At 35.9% G+C, this 26,881-nt stretch overlaps 2 protein-coding genes across 7 annotated transcripts in view; one reads left to right on the top strand and one right to left on the bottom strand.

Moving 5' to 3' along the window:
• Positions 1-9,120, top strand: part of LOC112058354 (unc-112-related protein) — a 59,376-nt gene extending 50,256 nt beyond the window's left edge. For both annotated transcript variants that reach the window (XM_024099123.2, XM_052888260.1), the window contains 5 exons: positions 598-736; positions 1,163-1,261; positions 2,523-2,747; positions 4,095-4,331; positions 5,237-9,120. In XM_024099123.2, the coding sequence (XP_023954891.1) occupies positions 598-736; positions 1,163-1,261; positions 2,523-2,747; positions 4,095-4,331; positions 5,237-5,437 (901 nt within the window). In that variant the 3' untranslated portion in view covers positions 5,438-9,120. The remainder of the gene's footprint in view (positions 1-597; positions 737-1,162; positions 1,262-2,522; positions 2,748-4,094; positions 4,332-5,236) is intronic.
• On the bottom strand, positions 8,638-26,605 carry LOC112058353 (kelch-like protein 10). 5 transcript variants are annotated; one of them, XM_052888261.1, is made up of 5 exons: positions 18,779-18,919; positions 14,049-14,758; positions 12,635-13,656; positions 11,875-12,218; positions 8,638-10,876 (listed from the first exon to the last, which is right to left on the bottom strand). In XM_052888261.1, the coding sequence occupies exons 2-5, from the start codon at positions 14,259-14,261 to the stop codon at positions 10,659-10,661; spliced, it is 1,797 nt and encodes a 598-aa protein (XP_052744221.1). In that variant the 5' UTR covers positions 14,262-14,758; positions 18,779-18,919; the 3' UTR covers positions 8,638-10,658. The 5 variants fall into 5 exon arrangements, with proteins under 5 accessions (XP_052744221.1, XP_052744222.1, XP_023954888.1 ...); XM_024099120.2 differs by lacking the exons at positions 8,638-10,876; positions 11,875-12,218; positions 12,635-13,656 and adding exons at positions 22,190-22,273; positions 22,515-23,536; positions 24,081-26,605 and having other exon boundaries at positions 14,261-14,758; positions 18,779-19,119; XM_024099117.2 differs by lacking the exons at positions 8,638-10,876; positions 11,875-12,218; positions 12,635-13,656; positions 14,049-14,758 and adding exons at positions 15,303-17,396; positions 22,190-22,273; positions 22,515-23,536; positions 24,081-25,127 and having other exon boundaries at positions 18,779-19,119.
• Between the last annotated feature and the right edge of the window lie 276 nt (positions 26,606-26,881).

The following is a 26,881-nucleotide window of genomic DNA, read 5'->3' as shown; positions in this document are numbered from 1 at the left end:
TTTAAACTGTAGCTCAACTTACTTAAGATATAATACCCTCATTACACCAGTGGTTTTTTTGTTAATTAAACTCCCAATTATTGTTTTAATTTTTTGTTCATATCTACACTTATAATATTCATATTAAAACTAATGTTTTTTTTCATTGTTCCGAAACTGTACTACTTTTTTGATAGGTAAATAATATCTTATATTTTCTGATGATGAATTTTCATAATGGCTAATTGAATAATAAGGGGTACACCCCCTTATTATTCAACAACAAAAACAAATTTACATAATATTCTAAATTAAGTGTGTATGTCTAATTCTTAACCATGCTCTACTCTACAGCCCACACTGTTTCTACATATGAGGTGCATTAGATTTATATCAGTTATGGGACATGTTAATACTCTAGAGTAGGTTGAAAATAAATTTGATTAATAAGCTTAAAGTGTATTTTGAATAGCATTTTATAACGAAAAAACATAATTTAAAATAAAATAAATTATGGAATGGCATGCATTTTCTACCTTCATTTATAATTAGTTTGTTGGTAAACAGTGCATATGAGAATGGCTTTAGTATAGTTTTTGATAGTAATGTTTGTCGCAGACGGCAGCGGTTCACCCTGCGCGCGTACAAGCGCGGCTGGGTGTCGTGTCGCGACGGCGTGCTGCGCATACACAGCTCGCGCGACGCGGCCGCTCGTGGCGACGCGCCCTCCTACGCTGTCGAGCTCCGAGGCGCCGAGGTAGATAATCATCATCTGCCAACTAAACTATCTCGTGATTTCTTTATATTTATCAACAAAAGGAAGGTCATTCTTATAAATGAGAAAAAGAAATGGTCCTAGAATCCTCGAAGGACCCCTATTATAACGACTAACCCAGTAGAAGGCTCATTAAATAAGAGCTCAGCAAGTTTTGACTTTAACCAGTAGATTCCAATCAGTAGTACCTAATGTAATTTACTGAGTAATCTTTGATGGTGCACACAATCAAATGCCTTGGACAAGTTACAAAATACACAAAGCACGCCAGCTTATTCTTGTAATTTGTTTTATTCTTTCTTTATTAGTTATTTCTATGACATTGTAAAGATGAAGCCTACATGTTCCTTAAATTCCTTTTAATATCGTGTGTATTGTATGTGTGATTAATGTTTTGTGTTCATACAGGTAACACCAGACGCGCACCCCGCTTCCGGCAGATACGGCATCAAGTTGGAGATACCATCAGAGGACACCATGCACGAGATGTGGCTCAAATGCGAGAACGTAAGCTTATAATATTAAATGATCTCTATGTCTTTGTGATAAAGCTCAAAGTAAATTCTTTGTTGGTAAACAGTACTCACAACTGTAGTATAGAGGCCAACATCATTAAAATATTCGTTGTTCAGCTGTGCTAGCATGCGAAATAGACAAAATGTCGTAAATTGGCGACAGAGCAGGCCCAGTCCCATTTCTTTCGTCCTAACTCAATCAAAGAGATAGCGGTATTTCCGGTTGCACCGCAATTCATTGTGAATTGGCAATGTTACTTCATGATATTGGTCGCATATTAGCGCCGCAAGAGAGCCACTTGCTTGTCCTATCATAATTATACTATCTCACTATTTTGGTGCCGTAAGTAAGGTAAGAGCCGTGATAGCCCAGTGGATATGACCTCTGCCTCCGATTCCGGAGGGTGTGGGTTCAAATCCGGTCCGGGGCATGCACCTCCAACTTTTCAGTTGTGTGCATTTTAAGAAATTAAATATCACGTGTCTCAATCGGTGAAGGAAAACATCGTGAGGAAACCTGCATACCCGAGAATTTCTTAATTCTCTGCATGTGTGAAGTCTGCCAATCCGCATTGGGCCAGCGTGGTGGACTATTGGCCTAACCCCTCTCATTCTGAGAGGAGACTTGAGCTCAGCAGTGAGCCGAATATGGGTTGATGACGACTATTTTGGTCCTTCGAGCCGGATCAAAATATATGTTGCGTGAAATGAAGGGGTTGGTAAGTAGACTAGCGAAGGACCAAGTCCTTTAAACAGGACTACACTATGGGAACATGAAATGAAAGTACCTTTTAAGCTGGGCGATGCGCTGATATCGGTGAGATGTGTGTTGTCGAGCCTCGCTTTGCTGGCTGACGACTTCAAAGTGCTGAGAGCGGTTGATGGCGTCGAATGGTTATCGGCAGAATTTAACGTTCACGACACTTTGTTTACTTTGCACGGAACTGAAGTTAAGGCCACTCGAGTGGATTGCACTTAGATTAGAGGTTTTTTGAGGTTTTAAATTATGTTTTGTGCGGAGATGCGTACACGCGTTAACAATGAACAGAGCAGAGAGAAGATAGAGTAACGGAAGTGTCATGGCGGGCGTTTTGCATTTACGTCTTGATGGGAGTTTATGGCTCCAGTGTTGCCCGACGTCGCGCCTTTGGTCACTTCTGATGTAGACATAACAATTTTCGTTGTTCAGGCTTCTTGAAACTTTCAGGATTTTGCTTGTTCTGTCAACTACATCAAAACTAATGTTGGTTCAGGAGGAGCAGTACGCGGAGTGGGTGGCGGCGTGCCGGCTGGGGTCGCGCGGACGCTCGCTGGCCGACGCGGCGTTCGGCGCGGAGGCGGCGGCGGTGAAGACGCTGCTGGCGCTGCAGCGGCCGCAGCCCGACGCGGCGCTGCACCAGCACAGCGTGCCGCACCTCGACCACCTGCAGCCCGACAACTACCTCGCGCCGCGCTTCCTCAAGAAACTCAAGAGCAAGGTGAGCAGTGATTCCCACAGTGGTCTATGTCGACCCCTAGGGGTCTATGACAAACTATGAACGGTCTATGTCAGCGAAAAAAAATTGGGGGTCTGTAGTGTTCGTGTATATATACACCGGTAGTGGGCGAGAGCGGCCAGTCTATCGCAGGCATCGAGAGGAGACGGACGTGTACAGCTGGCCATTGTAGTGTAGTGGTGAGACGGTGACTTACTGCTATTACGGTAAGGACCTTACAAATGGCGACGAGGATGAAATTGTGATTGAAATGAAAATGGTTTCATCGATAGTGGAACATAACCTCGATACAAAAGTACACGAAGCTCTACAAAGCCGAGCCGCATGGCGGGACATCGTGCGGGATTATGTATTATGTTTATAAAATTGTGTAAGTTGTAGGATACAGAAAATTAATATCAAATAAGTAGGGGGTCTATCCAACACGGAAAAACATGGCAAGGGGTCTACAACACGAAAAAGTTTGGGAAACGACGAGTTTATTTATAATGGGTTTAGCCCCGCCTGTTACACTATACTTTTCACTACGATTGCGAGAAAATAAAATCATTCAATACAGTATTCAATATTAGAATTGGTTTTGCAGGGGCAGCTCGAATCTCAATAAAAATCAAAAAAAGTTACACATTCCACAGACAAGAACGCTGAATTTCGTTCCAATTTCAAATAGTTTTATCAAAAAATCAGGTGAATCAGAACCTTACATATGTACTCATACCCGCCTATAATGGTTCTATTTACGAATAAAACCTCCTTCGTTTTATAGAGGTTATTTATGTATGATTAAACTATTTACGAATTAAACATTTTACGTTTTATAGTCGGTTAATACTCATAACAGATAATAATTTTTACGGATCTCCTCATATCTGATTCGATCACGCAGAGAAACTCCAAGCATAGCTCGCTCTATCGCCCGCTGAGCGACTTTATCCATTTAGTTCTATATCAAACTAGCGGACGCCCGCGACTTCGTTCGCGTGAAACTCGATGTAAACCTTCAACTACCCCTACCTTACCCCTACTCCTACCTCTACCCTACCCCTACCCTACCCATACCTTACCTCTACTCTACCGCTACCCTACCCCGACAATATTGGTTTATAGTACATGCTATGTATCAGAGATGACGCTGTATATAAAAAAAGATTTTCCCGCTTTTCTGTTGAAATTTTTCCTGAAATTTCTTTGCTATAAACCTCACGGAGCCCGAGACCTTTCCAACGAATGCAAACCCGTGGAAATCTGGAGTTATAGCGTCAGGAAGGAAAACCCGACTTATTTTTATATAGTAGAGAAGATTATACATTACATACATTTTGTCCACAGTTCACGCAGCGAGTGCTAGAAAGCCACGCGAACGTGAAGGAGCTGCCGCTGCTGGAAGCCAAGCTGCAGTACATCAAGACGTGGCAGAACCTGCCCGACTACGGGCAGACGCTGTTCGTGGTGCGCTTCATGGGCCACCGCAAGGACGAGATCATTAGCATCGCCAACAACCGCATCATGCGGCTCGACCCCAACACCGGCGACCATATCAAGACGTGGAGGTTCAGCACTATGAAGGTTAGGAGACAGTCTATCTCAAGCCTAGTTCGGACTACTTTAGCATTTTAGTCGAGTACCGTACTAATCTACTTGCTACTTGCCCAAAATCGTTCGCACTTTATTCAAGTACAGTTCACAAGTAAGTGGTGGTGTGCAAGATGAACAACCTACAGGGCAATAAAGTAAATAAACTGATTAAGCTAATCACAATGGCTGAATTTGTTTGTTATTGTAATCTGTGGACTTAACATCCCATAAACACATAGGGTCTAAATATTTTGTAACAATTTCATAGTTGTTTCTTCGCGTCATTTTATGATTTTAGGAGCAACTAATGCTCCTAAAATCTTAGCCGGTGAAATAGTGAGCGTGGACGCTACTCGTCCGTTAAAATAAAGTAAAACGCATTGACTCAACTAAACTGTTTACTAACTTACTCAACAAAAGATTTTGGTGTTCAGACCCTTTTAACAGCAAAATTTTACGCTACTCGACTACGCTATAGTAGTCCAAACAAGCCTTTACTGCGATAGGCTTAACATATCTCATACAACATGCGACCCACGTTGTATCTCGTAGACAAAATTACATGTTGTCGAAATATTGTTTTCTTTTTTTACGATGAGGCGAAAGAGATTGAAATTTTCGAATCGGCCGGCATTGGGTCGATTGATTTTTCTCTTCACGGATGGTCATCCCCGGCCCAGACCTACCCTAACCACCATTTAACTTACTACTAAGAAATCTTGATAATTCTACTTTAATAATTACTTTATCAAAAAACAGTTTTGCTACAATGTTCTACGACATTTTAAATTCATGTTTAATTTACCATTGGCGAAAGTTTGTGTGTAAGTGTGTGTGTATGTTTGTTCGTCATTTACGCTGAACGCTAAAATAAATCTGCCATTTTTAACTTTCAGGCCTGGAACGTAAATTGGGAGATAAAACACATGATGGTGCAATTCGAAGAGGGCAACATAATATTCTCCGTCCAGTCCGCGGACTGCAAAGTCGTGCACGAGTTCATCGGCGGCTACATATTCCTGTCCATGCGCTCCAAGGACGCCAACCAGACGCTCGACGAGGAGCTGTTCCACAAACTGACTGGCGGATGGACGTAAGACCTGAGACCATATTAGTTCTTCATTGTCAACGCCTAAAATGTGGTCAATAGACCTAAGACCATAATAATTCTTCATTGTCAACGCGTAAATGAGGTCAATAGACTTAAGATCATAATAGTTCTTCATTGTCAACGCCTAAAATGAGGTCAATAGACCTAAGACCATATAAATACTTCATTGTCAACGCAAAAAATGAGGTCAATAGACCTCAAGTAATCAATTGAGTGCCAAAAGATAACACTATAATTTGTCTACTTATCAATGACGAAGGTTGTAATTTTGACGAAGGTTAGCCGTCCCAAACGAAAGAAAATTTATACCGGTACAAAATCTGGCATCTCATACATCTATACTTATACAGCTTGGTACAAACCCCGGTTTCTCATCTATCCATACATATATAATTACAATAATGAATATGTATGTATGGAGTTTTAAAAGGTAAAGGGAATCTGTATGTACTCATCGCCGCTGCTATTTATACCTCTTTCGTTGCGACGGAGGACGAAAGTGAGAGCGATATGTAGACAGAATTATTTCCTTATCTTTTGGCACACGTATTGGGATTATAAAAATCTTATTTTACTTTTACAATTTGCGAGGAATTTAAATACTAAACCCACTAATTTCTTGCGCTATTACCTTTTTAAAGTCTAAAAAATCCGGGTCTTGTTTTTTAAAAGCCCAAATGTTTATTGCAATGAAAATGTCTGCGGTTTTGTTATATAAATTATATGTAAGAATTGTTGAATATAGTAGGTAATCCGCTATTTTGCGGTAGTTCGTAGTCCATCATTATGACTTTGCAAAGTAATTCAAGTTGTGGGGATTTCTCAGACTTTTGCGAATTTCTGCAAAGTTTCATTGTAAATGAAGCGATTACCGACCGAGTGGGGAAAATATTTTTCATGTATAAATAAAGTTGACGTGTCAAGGGAATTGATATATTATTATTATTATATGGATTGTGAATGCCTTTGTGAATGTGCCTTGAAGATTCTGACATCCATTTTCCAACTTGCTAGAATTTTTATTAACGACTACGCCAATTAGAAAATACAACATTAAAAAAACCTAAATAGTTTTCAAATTATCGAATGTGTTGCCACATGCATAAATACCATCTGAATTGATTTTTTTATGATTGGACCATCGATCTCCATTAAAAAAATGGATGCACAATCAGCGACCAAAAAACGTCCCCACTCAATGAGTGTCAAACACAACTTCTTAGCACTCATTCAAGTTGTCGCATTTGCAAATTCAACCTTAAACTCGGTACTTAAAGTTGAATTTACTTTGTATTTGGGATTTGAAATTTTCTAGATGATTGTGCGTCCTTTTATTATTATATAAGAGGTCAATGGATTGGACACACTTTAAAAGCATTATCGAGGTTTTATTTGTGATACTGTAAAAGGATGTTGTGTTATAAAAACGAGTAACAATAAGAATTTTAACTACATTGACTCAGGATAGACTAGATCTTAGTTTAAGTGCTTCCATATTTTATATATTATACCATTGCCAAATAATATATCTTTTCAGATCTTTGTATAATTACGCCTCCATTTTTTATAATATAAGTTGTAATTATATTCATATGAAGCGAAGTTTTTTGACGCATCTTTGGAATGTCTTCGAGTTCTAATACATACTTAAACAGAGAACTAAATAACAAATAGAAGATGTCTGTGTGTTATCTGTAGATGAAAAAAAAACATACATACAGCCGAACGTAGAACCTCCTCCTTTTTGGAAGTCGGTTAAAAAGAACAACTTACGTATGCATCTGAAAACTTTTTGAAAAAAAATGCTTTTTACGTCAGTCAAAAGGAACGAATGACAAAATCTGATCTGAGAACTGACTGAATGTTGATTCATAATTTGTAACTTTAAAAGAATGAAGTGATGAATTGTGAATGAACGTTCTTTTATTGGGAATCGAATATTTCATTTCTTCACATTTCGCGTAAAAACTTCGCTTCTCGGCACTTTAATGTTTGTATTTAAATGTCAATTAAATAAATTAATATTGATGAGCTTTTGTATTTTAGGTAAGACATGATTTTAGCTAAGCCACTTTTCAGATAATTTAAAAATAGAATTTACCTTAAAATTTGTCAAATGTATTTTTGTTTTTCAATTTGATTATAAACTGGCGGCCCTTAGACGTTCAATTATATTGCGTCAATGATAATTGTATACTATAGATTGGTTACGTCACTACAAAATCACTGCAAGTGATCCGAGTAATAGGGGCGCTAAGACAGGTATTATTTGTTTAAATAACGTTCGTCGTTGACCACAACTAACATTGAGTTGACTATAAAGGAGATGGTCCAAAATTGTATGGAGCCCAGGATCAGTCGCTGTACCCTGGCGGAAATATATAAAGATATTTTTTTAACTATTTTTGATTAATAACTAATTATAATGGCGGATAGATGACGTTTTCAATGCAATAATCGATTTGACGTTTGCTGTCAATTGTCATGTCATAGCTCTATGGGCGCCATCTTGATAACTCAAAAACTTGGGTTTTTATTTGATTTATTTCTTTTTATTTAGTTAGATTTATTCACTTTAATAAGTTTTAATATGATCCTTGTATTTTTAAAATTTAAATGATACGAGGTATAAGAGTGGATCTGAATTGGATCATCTCCTTTCCTCTTTTGAGCGCCTCATTTTTCATACGCTAGTAACACATCTAGCAGTATTTAATTTTGAAGATTGTGCAATAATTGAAGGCAAGTTTCAGCGAGTTAAATTTTTATTGCACCATATTTTTCCGTGTGGCAATATTGTGCAATATTTTTAGTCTGTATTTCGTCTGTAGGAGGAGTATTGAACACACAAAAACATTGCAATTCGTAGTATGGTGCAATAATTGATCGTGTGGATTCAAAGTTATTTTCAATCATGTTATTCAATATTATTGTAGGTCTAAGGTGCCGCCAATTTGGCAAATAAGCAAACTTTTTATGCACACACTATTTTATAATGTATTAAAATAGAATGTATTTGTACGATGTATTTGAACTACGTTTTAGTTCAGTAAGAATATATTAACTGTAATAACAAAGTGCCATTAGATCCAACGCAGTTATTTTTTTTTTACTACAATAATGAATATTTCATAATTCAATATGGTGCTTTAAAATAAAATATATTAAGGTTAATAATATTGTTGAGTGGCCTTAATTATTACAAAAATAATAATATTATTTGCTTTTCTGTTTTAGTATACATTGTAAATAACATTGGTGTTGAGTGGATGGCATATTTTTAGAGAATTATTTTTTATTCTAACTATATTATTATACATATGAACTAGCGGAGCAATCAAATTTATTTATTGGTATATAAATATAAAATAGTACAAAGATTGTTTTCTGTATGGAACGCACAATAAATGTCGAAATCAAGGAATATATGCAATTATTTTAAAATAAAAAAAACATACAATGCAAAGAATTAAGTATATTTTATTAATCGTTGACCGCTAGTCACTAAGTTCGCATGAAATGCTATCGCGTTAATATAAGTTAACAATATTAAAACGTAAATTTTACTATAGATTTATTGTACAAAATGTATGTACACAATTATTATTATTAAACAAATTAGTATGTTTGTACATGAATGTCGAAATAAATGTAAATTAATAACAACAATCTCTTATTTTAATTTAACACTTGGAAAAAGTTTACATATAAGACTGACTATAAACAGAGAGCTCTAGTATAATGTGCGTTATCAACTGATCCGTGACATAGATGTCAATATATAGACTCAGTCGGTAACGCGCTGACTAGTGTATCTTCATTTATTACGATGAATGATGAACACTTGGAAAATGTTTACATCAAAGATATAAACAGGCTTATTATGAGCTCTATAGTATGTGCGTTATCTACTAATGAGTGACATACATGTCAATATATAGAAAGGGGAAAGATTGTTTGCTAGACGACTCAGTCGATAACGCGCTGTGTATCATCATTTATGATGAATGATGAACACTTGGAAAACGTTTACACCAGAGAAAGACTATAAACAGGCTTATTATGACGATTACGTGACATGTCAATAAATACAGAGGGAGATGATTGATGGTCAGACGACTCAGTAGATAACGCGTTGAATATAGTGTATGTGTCGCGAAAATAAAATAAATATTAACTTCACTATACACACATACCCTTCTATCTAGCCCCTTAAGAAAGTTTATATTATGGGTAAGATAACTGTTTATGACACATAAATTACTTAATTTGACTTATATAAAACACCAAAAAAAAACGTCTGGTAATCGAAACCACAGACTTGTATATTATCTAGATCGTAATTAACATTAATTTTCTAGGTTTTATCAGATTATATCACAGATATTGAAAAAAATATAGTCACCTTAATTTATTACCATTGGCAAACTTCGTTTCTTCGTTTTTTTTTTGTTATTTACATGGATTTAAATCTGTTGTCATGGACGATTTTTAATGACCACACTTGAGAAATATTTCTAAATCTCTAAAAAATTACCGTCCAATAGCGGCGGAGCTATCCAATCTTTTTTATATCAATGCAATGAAAGAGATACCTAGCGGTATTTCCGGTTGCACCGCCATTGGTTGAATTTTGTCTATTTCTCTTCACAAGACTCGTTGGTCGCATGTTAGCCCCACACTAGGCCTACGTACTGTAGGGTTATTATGTATCTCGGTGTACCATAAAACAACGACTTACCAAATCGTAATTCATCGTATAATTCGTTTTTGTAATTATGGTGTTTTCAACAAATATTTTACGTTAAATGGCCATAATAAATGAATGGCCATAATAATAGCTGATGTAGTTATTTTACTTGATAATCTAGTTACAAATAATCACTGTCACTTGGTTGTAGAATCGTACTAGGGTAATTTACTAACTTTTGACGTAGTTGACATAAACAAAATTAAGATTATATGTAACAAATGTCATCCGGTGCCTACTGACAACCCTCCGTGGATAGCATACAGTACGTACCTAGATGATATTTCTCAGTTGATCTGATGTTCATTTTAATAGAGACTAAGTTAGCGAATAGTGAAATAAGTATGTTAGATGATCATAAAAACTAAAAAATTATGTAGTGACTCATTTGAATGGTACGTACACCGATCTACTTAATACCCCTGCAGAATGCCTTGTAATTTTAAGTTGATCTCTATTATTCTGACACGAGGTATTGTCTATGGTACTGCGAAAGGTCTGCACACATAGGAGGCACAGTCATAATTAAGGAACAAGCACCAGCCAAGCTGTTGAGCCTCATGTTTTCCATTGGCGTAGATACGAGCCTTGGCTTAGAATCTAGCGAATCTTCTTTAAACTCGTCTATTAATACTTTATCTTGGTCCGTCTGGTTGAAAACCTTTATATCATTACCTGGAAACAAATATTAAGTTTTTTATATTGAATGCACATAACATCCAGCAAATAGGCATTCTGATTTTCGAAAAGCCCGTACTAAAAGCAGTTAGACAATAGTCCGACCGAGCTGAGACTTGGTCGCTGACTCTGGGCCTTATTAGAAGGCTCAAAGTTACACAGCGGGCGATGGAGAGAGCTATGCTTGCTTGGAGTTTCTCTGCGTGATCGAATCAGGAATGAGAGATCCCCAGACGAACCAAAGTCACTGACATAGCTCAGCGAGTCGCGAAGCTGAAGTGGCAATGGGCAGGCCACATAGTTTGAAGAGCCGATGGACGTTAGGGTCCCAAGTTGTTGGAATGGCGAATTAACGGGCGGCTTGAGACTGTTGTGCTTGGAGATCCATGCAATAGGCCTATGTCCAACAGTGGACGTCTATCTGCTGATAAGGTAAGTCCGACCATTAATGATAGCTTTCGCATTGGTCGTAGCGAAGCGAGACCAATTAATAAGTATTAAAAAGACAAGAAATAAACTGTAGATTGCAACTCTTAACAAAACTTCATTTGCACACCCTTGTACAATCAAGTTAACGAAAGTCTGTATTAGAGAGACAAATTACCAATCCATGGATTTACTATGCGGACGCCGGGTCCATCGTCTATTAAGGAGCTTCGCTGAAACCTTGCCTTCGCTAGAACTGGAGTGGGTACTATATAAGAACGTGTGCTTACCCATCTAAAACTGTTCTAGAAGGATCAAACGAAATTTGGCATGTCTAGGACGACAGCAATAGCGGAGAAGGAAGGGGACTTCTCCGCTCACGCGTTAATATAGAACCCATTCCAGTTATAGCGAAGGTAAGGTCTTTAAGGGTTGAAGAGACTTCTACGGCACATACCTAAACCACGTCCTAGGGTTGAATAGGACTGGCTAGTAGAATTGATTATTGAGCCTGCTTTGACGAAATTAGTTATATTAGTTTTTTTATTTTTTTTGTAAAAAAAGCTTACCTAAATTACAAATTAAAGCTGGTTGAATGGAAGACGAAGTTATGCGTTCCAATTCTTCGTCGACATCAGGATCGAATCTATATAATCTGGAATTTGTTTTCTTACAATAAATATACTTTTTATATGATTGTAAATGCGTCATTTTTCCACCAGTGCTCACAACCACCTCCCAATAATCCTTGTCATCACGAGTTTCGTGACGGTAAATGTTTTGATTCCCCGCTGCGTACACTTTATTATTGTGTGTACAAACAGCCGGAACTACTATTGCCTCGGGAAAGTTTGCTACGCTTCTACAACTCCTTTGTTTTAAATCATAGACAATGGTTGTGGCTAAAAATTTTCTGAAAAGAACAAAAGTACAGATTTAGTTATTTATCGTCAGGACGTCACTGCTGGATATTGACCATCATTATAGGGACTTCAAAACACCATTTCAACTTCTAACGACTCTTTGAAATACATGCGCCGCCCATTGCCCCTTCAGCTTTGTAATTGACTCAATCCATCCCAACTGCAGGCTAAGAATTTCTTGGAAACGCTCATTACTATAGTTTGGCGCGCAGGCGCACGCAACAGGTGGGTGAAATTCGTTGCTAATACGGATCTTAGACTATAGCTTGACAAGTTCGTTCGTAACACTCCCGATCGTCCACGCGGGCTGGGGGCGTGTAGCGATGAATGAAAACCCCATGACTGATGCACCTTACTTGTCTCATCTTAACCTACTACTACTAGGTACCTACATAATAATACTGACCTTTGCTCGCCAACACCTCCAATAATATACAGAAGATCTCCCAAAGTAGTGACACCAGCGTGCCTTCTCGGTGGTAAATGCACGCCGAAATGTATCCATTTCTTCATAAAAGTATAATATACCTTGATATCCCTGATAAAATTCCCTGTATTCCTTCCGTACTCGCCACAAACAACTATTAGTCTTGTCAAACCCCACGCAGTGACATTCCATCCCCAAAGACTTTCCTCTACCACCTCCAGATATTCCTTAAAACCTTTGTCATCCTCAAAAATGTACAAACTATGTGGCAACAATTCTGGATTATGTTTTTTCGAAATACAAATCGGTACCACAGGGACATATTTTATGAGGCGTGATCTACTATCTTTGACTACACTTAATGTTTCGGACCAAACTCTTTCAGAGAACTTCTGACATAACTCTACTTTGTGCTTACACAAACTTAACTCTGAAATTTCCAGTTCTTGACCTGTTAGAACCAAGAGACAATCTATAACTTCTAAGATCAAACTGTCAGAAAGTTGGTTGACGTAATCACCCAGGAATTCTTTTATATCTGTCAGAGTTTCATTTGAAACTCTACTCATATCTAAACAAGCAAAAATGTGTAGTATAGAATCCAACTTATGGTTCTTGAAAAGCCATTTCAAGCCAAATTCAAAAACATGCAATTCATTTTGAGAATCCAAATATGGGTGGGAGAGATACCATATTAATTTGTGAATTGTTGGTATGTGCTCTGGCTTCATTGATTTAAAAGAGAATAGTCCGTATGATGCAGAGTATTGTTCAAGTAGTGTATAACACAATTCTTCAGCAACTGCCATAAACTCAAAGCAGTTACTCTCACTCAATTTGAAACATAACATTTCTTGTATTTGTTGTTGTAGTTCTGTTATTTGTAGAAAATTTGCTGCCATTGAAATTTCAATAATCTTTGAAAGAGGATATTTATTTAAATCCTTTATGCCAGTTTCCATGAATTTAATTATAATACTTATTATATTAGGGTCCTGCATCTGAAATATGATAAGAAATTAAAAATATGGGAATTGCTTCTTTTCACTTGTGTTTAGTATTTTATGTTCACGAATTACAATTTTGCTACCCATTTTGCGTGGAAACATACTAGTACAATTTTTGAGTAAGTATAAAATATATATTACGACATTAAACAGGGCCAAAGTATCCCAAAAGCCTCAAAAGCCCCAGAGTAAAAAGGCCAGACAAGTGTAGCCTATAATAGTTTCGCGAGGTTATGCGCTAACTCGGTGTCTTTCGCATCTCCATCGAGAGAGTCGAAAGATAACTCTTTCCAGCTACTTAGCAAATAGCAATACATAATACCTACGCATAAGTATTATTTACAACTGAACTAATGAACTTGAAAATTTTAAAAATACATACTTACATTTATATTAAATTCCTGTTTTTCGCTCCATTCAACGCAACATCCATTAAACATTGTCCGAAAGTAGTCGCTATACTTACACAAAAGCTCTCTGTTCACTTTGAAAATATTAAAACCAATTCTTAAAGAAACCTCTTCCATTTTTATATTTGATGTACCTAGGTACTTACAGCGTTTGGATAATATAAAACCAAAAAATAAACACTGGCTCATGTAGCTTAATTAAAACAATACCTTTTTAATATTCATCATATTAGCATTAATCACAAGCACACAAGTTACACTTTTCAGGATACATTAGGTACATGTCGAAAATATTTTTATAGTTAATTTATTTAAACATGCTTCAATACCGGTAACATATTTTAAATGTGTTATTTTTTGTGTGTTTTTGGTAACAAAAGAATGATAATTTTATAATGACGTCCGACTGGTCCGAACGATTACACAATTTACTGTAATAAGGCAATAACCGACGCCGGAATGGCGAGCTTATTATTATTATTATATCTAGTTAATATAAACGTACTTTGATCGTGTATCCAACATAAACAAAATGATTTAACTTTATATAGTGGGGGTTTTCAATATTTTTATTAAGCTTCTGTTAAATCATCCGATGACGTCATACTTACGATTATGTTCCTATCAGGAGCGTAGCTACCGCTGTATCAGCCGTATCAATGATGCACCCCGGACTACATGGGCCCCTTACGTGTGAAAACAAAAATAATAGGAAAAATTAATCTACAATCTCACTTATTTCCTTGCTTAAGCGTGCGTTGAAAAGTTGTTAATATCCTACATAGGTTACGACATTGTCATTTTTTTTTAAGTAAGTGAGTTTTTGTTGCTTTTGTGAGAAATCTTCAGGTACCCTTCATTATACCCCTCCCTACCCCCCCAACTAATTTTGATACAGGACCCACTCCTGACACGCTACGTCACTGGTTCCTATTCTCTACATTCCCGTCGTTAATATATTGTATTTACGAATCTCAGATACACATTGTACAGTGTTTAAAACACTAAGTCCTCCAACGCGTCGGTCTGTCTGTTCGTGATAAGCTCAATAATTTCTGAACGGATTTTCATGGGATTTTCACCAATACAACCATGCGGACTAGAAACTGTTTAGAAATGTTTAGGCTTACATTTTCAAAAACTGCAATTCTGTCAATATACAATACCTACAGATCGAATAGATGACCTCCTTTTTTATGTTAGTAAAAAGGTAATGAAATTTAAAAGCAATGACATTCAGTACACTTTTATTTTTGTTTCTCCAAATATTTGTGTATATTTATATTGTTCTGACCTAGAAGTATGCGACCTACGTTAATGTCTTCGCGCGAAGAGACTCTAGCAACTTCTCAGAGTCAGAAGCCTTCGTCAGTAGCCCGAGATACCGAAGAAAGGCCTTAGTTCCTGCCATAGCTTAATATAAACTAATATATACTAAAAGCGAAAAATAACATCTTAATATTCTACCTACTAATCAGTTTGAATGCGGTACTAACCCGATGATGTATTAATTCTAGCCATGTAAGAATATCATAAAGACTTGGGTTTTTCAGACAGTGTTCTTTCATGTAGTTCACAACAACTGAGCTCAAGTATTTTTTTTTCATGTTGAGTAAATGCCGATGGCTCCAAGTGAGACCACTACGGCAACACCGGGGGGTTTGGGCGAGCGTAGAAGAATCGCCTGATGAGACTCGAATGCTGAAAGAAAGACACGAGGACGGAACGGCTCTCTAAGGGCGTCTTCTATGAGACTCGGACCTTGGCTTAGAGGGCCATTCAGGAAGGGATAACCTTGGCCTGAGTGAATCCGGACGCCCCCAAGATCGTGAGTTATAAAGCCCACGCCTGGGTGACGTTAGATATCGGGGACCTCGTCTTTGCCGGCGAAGACGCTGTGTAGCTTGTGTTTGTGTTGCCTGGGAAGCATTGTCGGTCGTCATGTCATTCTGGATCGTAAAGGACGTTTTTGAGACGCCTCTGTCGCAGAAAGTTCAAGTCACCAAATAACCTCTTATTTATACCAAAACTGATACCTCCTCTCTACCATAATAAATGTTAATACCATCCGTAATCCAGGAATTTGTAACATAAGCGCCGAAAAATCGAAATAGGTCGGATACTTTTGGGACAGACCATGTACATATAATGAAGTATAAGTACATTTATTATTTTGCATACAAGAGTAATAAATGTACTTAAACCAAACGCCAATATATGCGCCAAACATCTAGTCTGCTCTAGTTGCAACGCGCAGAACTGCTCAGCCCTTATAACCCCGCTGGCTTAAATTTTCGGTACTTCGCCATGTTAGAATGGACTAGAAAGTTGGCGCATACTTCTAACAATTTTTTAGTAAGCCATTATTTAAATTACAATATATTTTCAATACTCAGATGAATTTAATAATTGTATATTTTAATGTGTTGTGAGCTCAGACCAATTACAAAAGGACTAGTATCACACCTAAATTCACCAACAAAATTGTCTGTAATTTTTTGAGAGGCGTGGTGGTGAACTCACACATCGAAAATATTGAACACCAATAAATACATTGTCTTTACTATAAATTTGATTGGCAATACACACAGGTGTAATTTTATACACGGACTGACAAGTACATTGCTTAGATTATCCACGGAATACTTAATCGATTAAAGGATTACTTGATCGATTTGCTGTTCTAACTGAAGACTCGATTATTTTCGATATTGTTTTTGCAACTTTGATTTGATTAAGTCCGAAATACTTATAATTAAACGTAACTTAATCTTTTAGTTAACTAGAAGTTGTTGACCGTTTTTATATGCCATTTAATTACACAAAAGAGCTCTTTACACGACGAAAACGATTACAACAATGAAACATCGATAAAAACAGTTTTTATAAATGCGTTAGATCGTTAATTTTTGATCTTTGACAGAGGGGTAACATCTTTAGTCTGGCAAGTTCGTTAATGACACTCATGATATGCGGGCGACGGGGGGAAAGACTGCGCGAGTGAAATCGTACATGCGGGGAAGTGAGGTGCATCATTCGTGGGTTTTTCATTCGGGAGTGTTACGAACGAAGTTGCCAAGCTATAGCGAGGCGGGTCCCTCGTCTAGTCTGATATTGCGAGATGTTGTCTGTGGTAATCCGAAAGTTCCCTACACAATGGCGGCAATTGCGTAACCAAAGAACAAGAGCCAGCTATATCGTTGACCCTCATGTTTTCCACTGGTATAGGATGGACTCTTGGCTTTTCATTTGCTGTCTTATCTTTATACACTTCAACTGTGAGTTCATCGTCCTCTGTCCGAGTGAAGATCATTAGACTGTTGCCTAGAACCAAACTTAAGACGTCATCATCATCATCATATCAGCCGATAGGCGTCCACTGCAGGACTGCCTTTTGTTTCCAAATACACGATATTGAGCCACCTATCCTATAAAGGTTCTGTTTTTCAATGACGTACGGAACCCTAACAACATAAATCTGATGTACGGAACCCTGAAAGGCAACCGCCCATACAAAAATCTTTGAACTCTGTTCTGGGCAAGCTCTGGTTGTAAGTAGGTAATTCTCAAATTACATATGCGCTGACTTAAATCACTTCATCTGGTGGATCACAGGAAGCAAATTCCCAATTTCAAAATGAATTTAATCTATACTAATGTTATAAAGCTGAAGAGTTTGTTTGTTTGCTTGAACGCGCTAATCTCAGGAACTTCAGGTCCGATTTGAAAAATTCTTTCAGTGTTAGATAGCCCATTTATCGAGGAAGGCTATAGGTATAGGCTATATATTATCCCCGTATTCTTACGGGAACGGGAACCACGCGGGTTAAGCCGCACGGCGTCAGCTAGTCCAATATAAAAACTGATATCCTTTCCTAAAAACTACACGGTTCTGACCAGTGGCGGATTTATTTATATATTTTACAGTATAAGTAATCTGGAGTGTAGAACTGCAAATTTGGCCCAAAAAATTTTGTCTTTGACAGAACGATTCTTGCAAATTTACGAAAATTTTACTGTAGGTATACATAAATTAGTTAAAATATTTGCTATTTTATAAACAGAAAAAAATAATGACAATAATAGGCTAGTTGACTCATATCAAGTTTAATTCAAACAATATTAATTTCGTGTAGTACAGAGAATAAGGGACTGAAATATATCGATATTTAATTAAGAAATAAAAGGATTTCATATAAAACTTAAGGACCTAATTTAAAAATCATGTATTGTTAAAGTTTTCCAAACGTCAAAAACAATGATATTTGATGTACAAAACGTCAAACTAATTGTTAACTTATATTTTTGTCAAACTGTCCGTTTGTAAAGGATTTTAAAATATAGACATATTTCAAGGACAGTTAAAATATAGACATATTTCAACTGTTTTATGACGTAACGTTAACAAATCCTTTATCATCATGACCGACAGACGTTTTAGCTCGTACTGTCAAAAAAATATTTAAAAATTTAAATTTTTTATGTAATCACGTCTCGAAAAATATATTATTTTTTTTTTAATCTAGTAGAACAGTATTGAACAATTAAGAAAATTTAAAAAAAAGTGTCAACTAGTCTATCGAATTTTGAGTCGGCGGCCGTCGCGAGGGGCGGCAGAAACTTAACTACCTACTGGCGGCAAATTTGTAAATCCGCCACTGGTTCAGACACTTGTCTTGGTTGAAGATATTAAAAAAAAAACTTACGTAAACTGCACATGGCAGTCGGCAGATTAGCCAAGGATGTTATAGGCTGTAACACATCATCAATACCAGGTCTAAATCTGTACAGCTTCCGGAAGTAGGTTTGCATACAGTAGACATAGTCATTATATGACTTGAGGAATGTCATTCGTCTGTCTGTAACCATAACCAGTTTCCACACTTCTGTATCAGCTTCATAACAATAAATGTTCTTGTGTGCTGCTATATAAACTGTATTGTGATGAGTGCAGGCAGCTGGTGATTGTATTGGCTCAGGTAACTTAGCTATACTTCTATAGTTTCTGTCTTTTAAATTGTACACAATTGCCGTGTCTAATACTACCCTGTAAAAAAAACACAATTTCTTCCATTGCTGAATGTCATCTGACAGATGATAAATAATTTTTATCAATACTGTCCAAGTCTAAAAATGTTAGAAGAATAAAGAGGTAGATAGCTATGCTAATTAGCAAACCTGAGCTCAGCTGCCACGCTGTCATCGCGCCGGTGAAATAATTTTCGTGTGCCAGTTGTAGGTAATCATCGAAGGTTTATGTAGCCTATATCTACCTCTTTTTTTCTTCTAACATCATTGGTCTAAGTAAAATAAAAAAATCTAATAAAACTAAGTAAAATATTGTGTAAATTAATAACGGTAAACTGTAAATTGATATAGATGGGGAGCCGAAGTTGGTATTTCGAGACTCAAGCGCGGCTCATAAATCTAAGAGGAGGGAGGACCTTTATGATGTTGAGTACCTCCAGTAGCTATCGTCTATGATCTCAATATTGGTGGGTACTAGGGTAACCCGTCAGATAAGTGAAAACAAATCAATTATAAATACATAAGTGTGTCAGATAAAGATAAGCTTTTTAATTACCATCATCTGATGATTTAAGTGTAACATATGGCAGTGGCTCGAGCCGTGATAGCCCAGTGGATATGACCTCTGCCTTCGATTAGGGCGTAAGTTCGAATCCGGTCTGGAACATGCACCTCCAACTTTTCAGTTACGTGCATTTTCAAAAATTAAATATCGTGTCTCGAACGGTGAAGGAAATACATTTGTGTGAAGTCTGACTATCCACTTAGGGCCAGCGTGGTGGACTATTACCCCCCTCTCATTCTAAGCGGAGACTCGTTCTCAACAGTGAGCCAAATAAGGGTTGTTAATGGTGATATAGTAGTGGGAGGTCTACAAAATTGCAAAAAAAAATCTTGACGTTCTCGGGCGATTGTTTTTTTTAAGTTCGGAAAAATATCTTTCAAAATAAAACAAACAAAATGCCACCGTGTAAAGCCAAAATAAAAAAAAATACATTTTCTGAGGATTTGCACTAGCCGAAGTAACAAAAAAGGGTTATGAAGATCAACAGGGCAATTACCTATGTATCTCTAGAGTATTTATGCAAGCCACTACTTTGATTTTTCGTTTTTGAACATGATTCGTTTAAAGATTATTATTTCTGTATGAATACCGTTTCAAATAAAAAAATAATTTTTAAAATCTATATACTTATAATAAAACTGTAACATGTCAAATTCTGTACATTGAAGATATCTTGAAAATTTTAGTTGCAGGGTATGTATAATCGATACTGAAGCTAAAAATATACTTTTTTTTTTATATTTTTTGTCTGTCTGACTGTATTTAATATTGACCGGGCTTAACGCTGAAACTACTGAATGAATATAAATGTACCTTGGCATGATTTGAGTTCATAATACATAGAAGTTTATAGGACTTTTATAAACGTTTAAATACTTTTAGTCGCAAAAATTAAATTAGAAGGGGGTGAAACAGGGATTGAAAGTTCGTATGTAAAGTCCTTCATTCTTTAAGTTGTACATTTGTAAAAATAGGTATGTTCACTATCGAAAAAATACTGAAAATAATGTCATTTAAGATTTTTCAAAATTATACCCCTAAATGATCGAAATTAAATCGTTCATGTTTTGAGTTATAGTCTTGTATAATCATTAGTGAACTATTTACTATACATAACACATGCGAAAATATAAATAGAAGAGGGTGAAATAGGGGTTGAAAGTTTACACGATTTTCACGCGAAAGAAGTCGCGGGCATCCGCAAGTTGGTTGGTAAACAAATAACAAAAGTGGTAAAGTGAGTGAGGTAAGGCGAAAATTTTCTACACGTCAGATTAATAGAATTCTTCCAAATAATCCTCAGATTTTTTGTCAATATGATTGGGATATCAAGCTGAACCTCAATATTGGTGCTTTCGAAGCAAGTACAAACGAAAAGGAGATCTAAACTAGGGTTGCTAACCGTACTATAATCTATAGTATTGTATTATATTTTGGGTCTGCAAAAAATACTATTTTTTCAACACTGATACTTAAGAAACAAAATTTTTATTTTAAATCTTTATATACATTAATTTTCGACAGATGAAATAGCATCTAGCCCATCTGAACTTGTATATTTTACTGTGAGTTCCAAACATTAAACAAACAAATTAAAAATAATAGCATTTGGTTTTAAAAAAATTATAATCAAATGTGAAAATATAAACATATGACACTCTTACTTCAGACATAATAAATCTTGAAAAATGCAATAAGAGTAAATAAAATAAATTGTTTTTTAAAAATAAGTATTGATTTTTTGCTTATTCCATAAAATACTATAGGTATTTTATTAAAGGGTACTATATTTTTTTATAGGTAAATCTGAAAAATACTATATTTTTCTGAAAAAATGTTGGCAACCCTAATTTAAAACCCCGTCTTACTAGACACGGGCGTAAGTTAGTTATGTCTGCTTATCGTCTTCAAAGAGTAAAAATTTTTATAGGTTTGGGTGTACTCTTCTATAACAAGACCCCCAAGACAGTTATGGATCTGCCAATGCATAAGTTTAAGCAATGTGTTAAAAAACATTTACTTAGTAGAGGTTACTACACAATTGACGAGTTCTTTAATGATAAAAATGCTCGTGACCCTCGGATTAGCTTTTACCTCCACAAAGGAAGTAAAACGAAAAAAGATATTTAAATGATGTAGAAATTTAAATTATTGTAATATTGTACAACTTTTTTCTCAATAGAACTGAGCAACTGTTGAGTTCCTTGCTGACTCAACTCAGCAGAATCTGTCTTTTGAACCGGTGGTAGTCTTTATGAATAGTTAAACTTGACATTTCAAAAGTGCTTGTAAACTAAGCCTACTTGAAATAAATTAATTAAGAATTTTCGAGTTTTGACATGGCAATATTTATTTAATTATTACAAAAGTTCGCTCTGAACCTCTTTCTTTATTATCAGAAATTGAAATGGAAAGTGGTTCACTTGACATCCCCTCTGAATTATATCTGACACTCACAAGTTTTCTTTCTTTCCGCATGGCCACACCCAACATACAAATCGGCAGATTATTACATATTTCATACCAGAGTTTTGACAAGTCAGCCTGTGGTATGTTTTTGTGTTGCCAAGTATTTTCATTTTGTAAATTTGAAGATGCGATTTCCTTACTGAAAGTGAAAATATTAAATAACTTTTTATTCTTGGAATCATCCAATATTCCAAATCGAATAGGCCCCACGATGCTTGAGTAACTATTGAGTTATATGAAACTTTACTCATCCCCATCAGCTTCACAACTACGACTGTTATGCCTCTAAAACATTTATTCATGATAAAATGTATTCCAATAGTATCCTGTAATGTATCCTGCCTAATTGTTTGCAATCTAAATATTCAGATATTACTGACCTGTATTCACCTACACCTCCAAGAATATATAGCAGATCTCCCACAGAAGTGACACCAGCATGCCTTCTAAATGGTAACTGTGCACTAATCTGCTCCCATTGCTTTTTCAATGTGTCATACACCTTAACATCCTGCATGAACATCTTAGTGCCTCTGCCATGTTCACCACAAACTACCACCAGTTTGGTCAGTCCCCAAGCAGCCATACTCCAACCCCAAAGATTTTGGTCAGCCACTTCCAAATATTTCTCAAATCCTTCACCCTCATCAAACGTGTACACATTATGTGGCCTTAATTCTGGTTTATCATCTTTCAGAATCCATATTGGCACTACAGGGACATATTTCAAAACGCGGGGTTGACTGTTTTTGACAATACTCAATGACTCTGACCAAACCCTTTCAGTGTACTTGTCACTTAATTCAATTTTAACCTCACACAAACTTGACTCTGATATTTGTAGGCCTTTACTTGTTATATTGAAGAGACAGCTTATAATTTCTAAAAATAAACTGTCAGAGAGATGACTGTCATAGTCTTTAAAAGTACGCCTTATGTCCGTCAGAGTTTTACTTGTAATCTTTTGCATATCCAAACAAGCAAGAACTAGTAATATTTCCTTTAACTGATTGTTCTTATAAAGCCAAAGCAAGCCAAATTTAAAAACATCCAATTCATTTTGACAATCTAAATGTGGATGGGAGAGGTACCATACCAATTTGTGAATAGATGTTATACACTCTGGCTTCATGGAGTTAAAATTATATAGGCCGTATGCCGCAGAATACTGTTCTAAGTCTTCATAAGAAGCATTCCGGGCTACTGTCATAGTCGCCAACCAGTTGCTCTCATTCAGTTGAATGTCTAAGACATGTTGTATCTGCTTGATGAGTTCTGTTATCTGTAGAAAATTAGCTGCAACAGCTATATCTCCTATAGTTTTGAGTGGATACTCAGAAAGAAGAATCATTCCCATTTGCATGTATTTAAGTATTATACTCATTACATTAGGCTCTAACATCTGCAGCAATAAATAGTATAATGAAATTGAAGTTAAGTTAAAAGGGTTTATACCTCCAAACCCAGTTGCAGTGTGGATTTTACTGATTTCTAATGAAAAAATGAAAATATACAAGAGGTCAAAAAGGTCATATAAGGTGGAGGAGTGGGTAATGTGTGCCTGTGCCCCCCCCCCCTCTCCCATAACCCTTCTGCCCATTTCTTTTAAATTGGTAAAAGTTTGTACCAATTTGAAAGAAATGGCTATATATATATATATATTATTAGATAATAGATTCATTAATAAATTCTGATCAGTAAATTTTGAGAAATATCAAGAACAAAAATTTCATAATTTGTTTTTTTTTTATTAGTTGTAAATTGTAATTTTACAATAAAGTAGTAAAAATTTATAATTTCTGTGCTAATTTTATTAAGTTCATTTACTTTAACGTAGGAACGAAGTAAGTAAATAAATAAATCATTTACTTTAACTGGATACCGTCATTTTTCGTTTAAATTGCTTATTTTGAGTTATATCTATAAAATTTGCAAAAAATACTTACATCAATATTAATTTCCTGTTTATCGCTCTCTACATAATACCCACTGAACATAGCGCGAAAATAATCACTATATTCACATAAAAGCTCTTTCTTTACTTGAAAAACTTCTTGATCAATTCGCAAGGTAACTTCCGTGTGTTCCGTCATTTTCGTCAGTAAGTAATAGCTCAAGTCTCAGCAATTCAACATTAATAATAAATAATAATTAGGACATAATTCTAATAGTATTATTCTTTTAATAACTTCCGTAAATCATCGAACTCCGAAGTCCGAACAAAAATCGAAATGCGCTTGCGCGCCCGGCACCACCCACCAAAAACAAAACAAAAACCAAAAAAACAAAGATAAACAAACAGAAACGTCAGTGAAGCGCTGCAAGCCACGGAGTCAAACAAACCACAACGGCTAAACAAACAGCTAACAAACAACCAAACACAGATTATATAGCTTCACACTTCACAGATAATAATAAGTCCTCCCAGACCAATAGCCCTCGAAATTCGAATAGCCTTAGACCATTAATAACAGGACGCGGTTCGCACCCAAATTCACCAACAAAAAAGTCTGTCATTTTTTGAGGGGGACGAGCTTAGACCATTAATAACTGGACGCGGTTCGCACCCAAATTCACCAACAAAAAGTCCGTCATTTTTTGAGGGGGACGAGGTAAACCCACACATCGAAAACATTTAACACCATCAAGTATATTCGGTGTCCATACACTACACACAACTATAAATTTGACTCGCAATACACACACGCGTAATTTTTACACACACTAACAAACACATTGTGCACAGTAAAAATATATACAAGCAGTATACTCGGCCGTATTTTTGAAATAAATACTTACAGCGCGCGGTACGTAAACATGTGATAGGGCTGCCTGGCTCCAGCATTTTAATTACATTTGCCAACTTTGTATTTCTATTTAGTTTTGTGATTGTAAATATACTTTTTTTATGTAAACAAATAAAATATTTTGTAAATTGTAGTAAAATAGGAAGTGATCAATAAAATGCGTGTTGTTTTTTGATTGGTAGATTAAAATAAGGCTGATAATAATCAATGACCTTGAAGGATAGGTCGTATTCATATGTTTATTTTGGTGATGCCATCTAGGTATTACCTCCACACTACGTGACCAAATATTAAAAAAGCGGTCAAGTGCGTGTCGGGCCACGCGCAGTGTAGGGTTCCGTAGATTATGTTAGCCTTTAATCCCTTATGTTTTTCTCAATTTCAAAGCCTTTATTATTCCTTACATTATTACATTAAACAAGTTTTTCAATAAATAAGAGTAACAGTTTTAATTTTTTTTTATGTTAGTATATTGTTAGTGTATCATCTGTTTCTGTTGTTCTGTTAGTGTATCTGTTTCTGTTGTTGTTGTTCTGTCAAACTACTGCTTGCATATTTACTGTGACATTGCTTAGACTATCCACAGATTAAATACATAGAATATTCGATTACTCATCGATGTTTGGCTGTTTCGTCAAAAGAATCGATTCTTTTTATAAATTATTTTTATTAAAAATTTGATAAAATTAAGGTTTAAATACTTTCAAATGAAACATTACTCCATATTTTACTAAACTACAAGTTTTTGACCTTTTTTATGCCAAACCGGCATTTTTAGGGAGCTCCTTACACGACGATTACAACAATGAAACATCGATTCTTTAGCAACAGTTTTTATAAACGCATTAGATCATAGATTTTTGATCTTTGCCAGAGGGGTAACGGTTAGCGAACCACGTCCAGTTATTAATGGTCTAAGCGAATAGCGTAATTCTATGAAATAGAGCCGCGATATGCCAGTGGATATGACATCTGCTTTCGATTCGGAGGGCGTAGGTTCGAATCCGGTCCGGGGCATGCACCTTCAACTTTTCAGTTATTTGCATTAAAATGAAATATCACGTGTCTCAAACAGTGAAGGAAAAACATCGTAAGGAAACCAGAAGATAAGAAGATAATTCTATCTTAATTATTATTTACCTGTGTGAAGTCTGTCAATCAACATTGGGCCAGCATGGCGGACTATTAGCTAACCCGCTAGCAAGAGTATGGGTTGTTAATGATGAATTCCATGATTCAATTTATGTAGTGCGACATAAAAGAGACTGTAGAAGTTAATAAAAATGAATGGAACTAATAATCTGAGTGGCAGCATCACATTATCACAAAGATCTATTATTTAATTATTATCAAGTATCAAGGTAGTTGCGGTCCTAAGTGGATGACAGAACACAGGGTTACGCCACAGACAGTACATCTTGTACACATATATATGTACAAGAAGAACGACAATAAAGGTGATTAAAGCGCCCGCCGCCGTCATTCATTTTCTACTCTTTTGTGTCGCTTAGGGACACATTGTAGAAAAACCGACAAAAATATTTAATATCCATTCAAAATCCGAGTTCCAAAAGGGTAAACAAAAAACCCCATATACGAACTTTAACTTTGAAAACGAAATTTTCACTGTTGCATATAATAATCACTCATAAAGGTCTTATTTATTAAAGTGAATCATTTGAAGTTTATATTATACATAAAAGTAACTCAAAATTAGTAGTTTAAAGTAATATTTTAACGAAACACTAAAACATGCCGTAAATGAAGTCACAGACGAATAACTAACTGAATACCTTTGACAAGTTTGACATACAAAATTGACAGATGTACTAGGGCTTGAAATTAATAATGAACCATAGAGTGAATGATAGGAACCATCAAAATCGATTATAAAATCAAATATTTTTTAATGTGGTCTTGTAATGAAATAAAACAAAATA

Source organism: Bicyclus anynana, chromosome 21 (genome assembly GCF_947172395.1).
Source record: "Bicyclus anynana chromosome 21, ilBicAnyn1.1, whole genome shotgun sequence".
In the NCBI taxonomy this organism is placed as follows: domain Eukaryota; kingdom Metazoa; phylum Arthropoda; class Insecta; order Lepidoptera; family Nymphalidae; genus Bicyclus; species Bicyclus anynana.
This window is presented reverse-complemented; position numbering and strand designations above follow the sequence as displayed.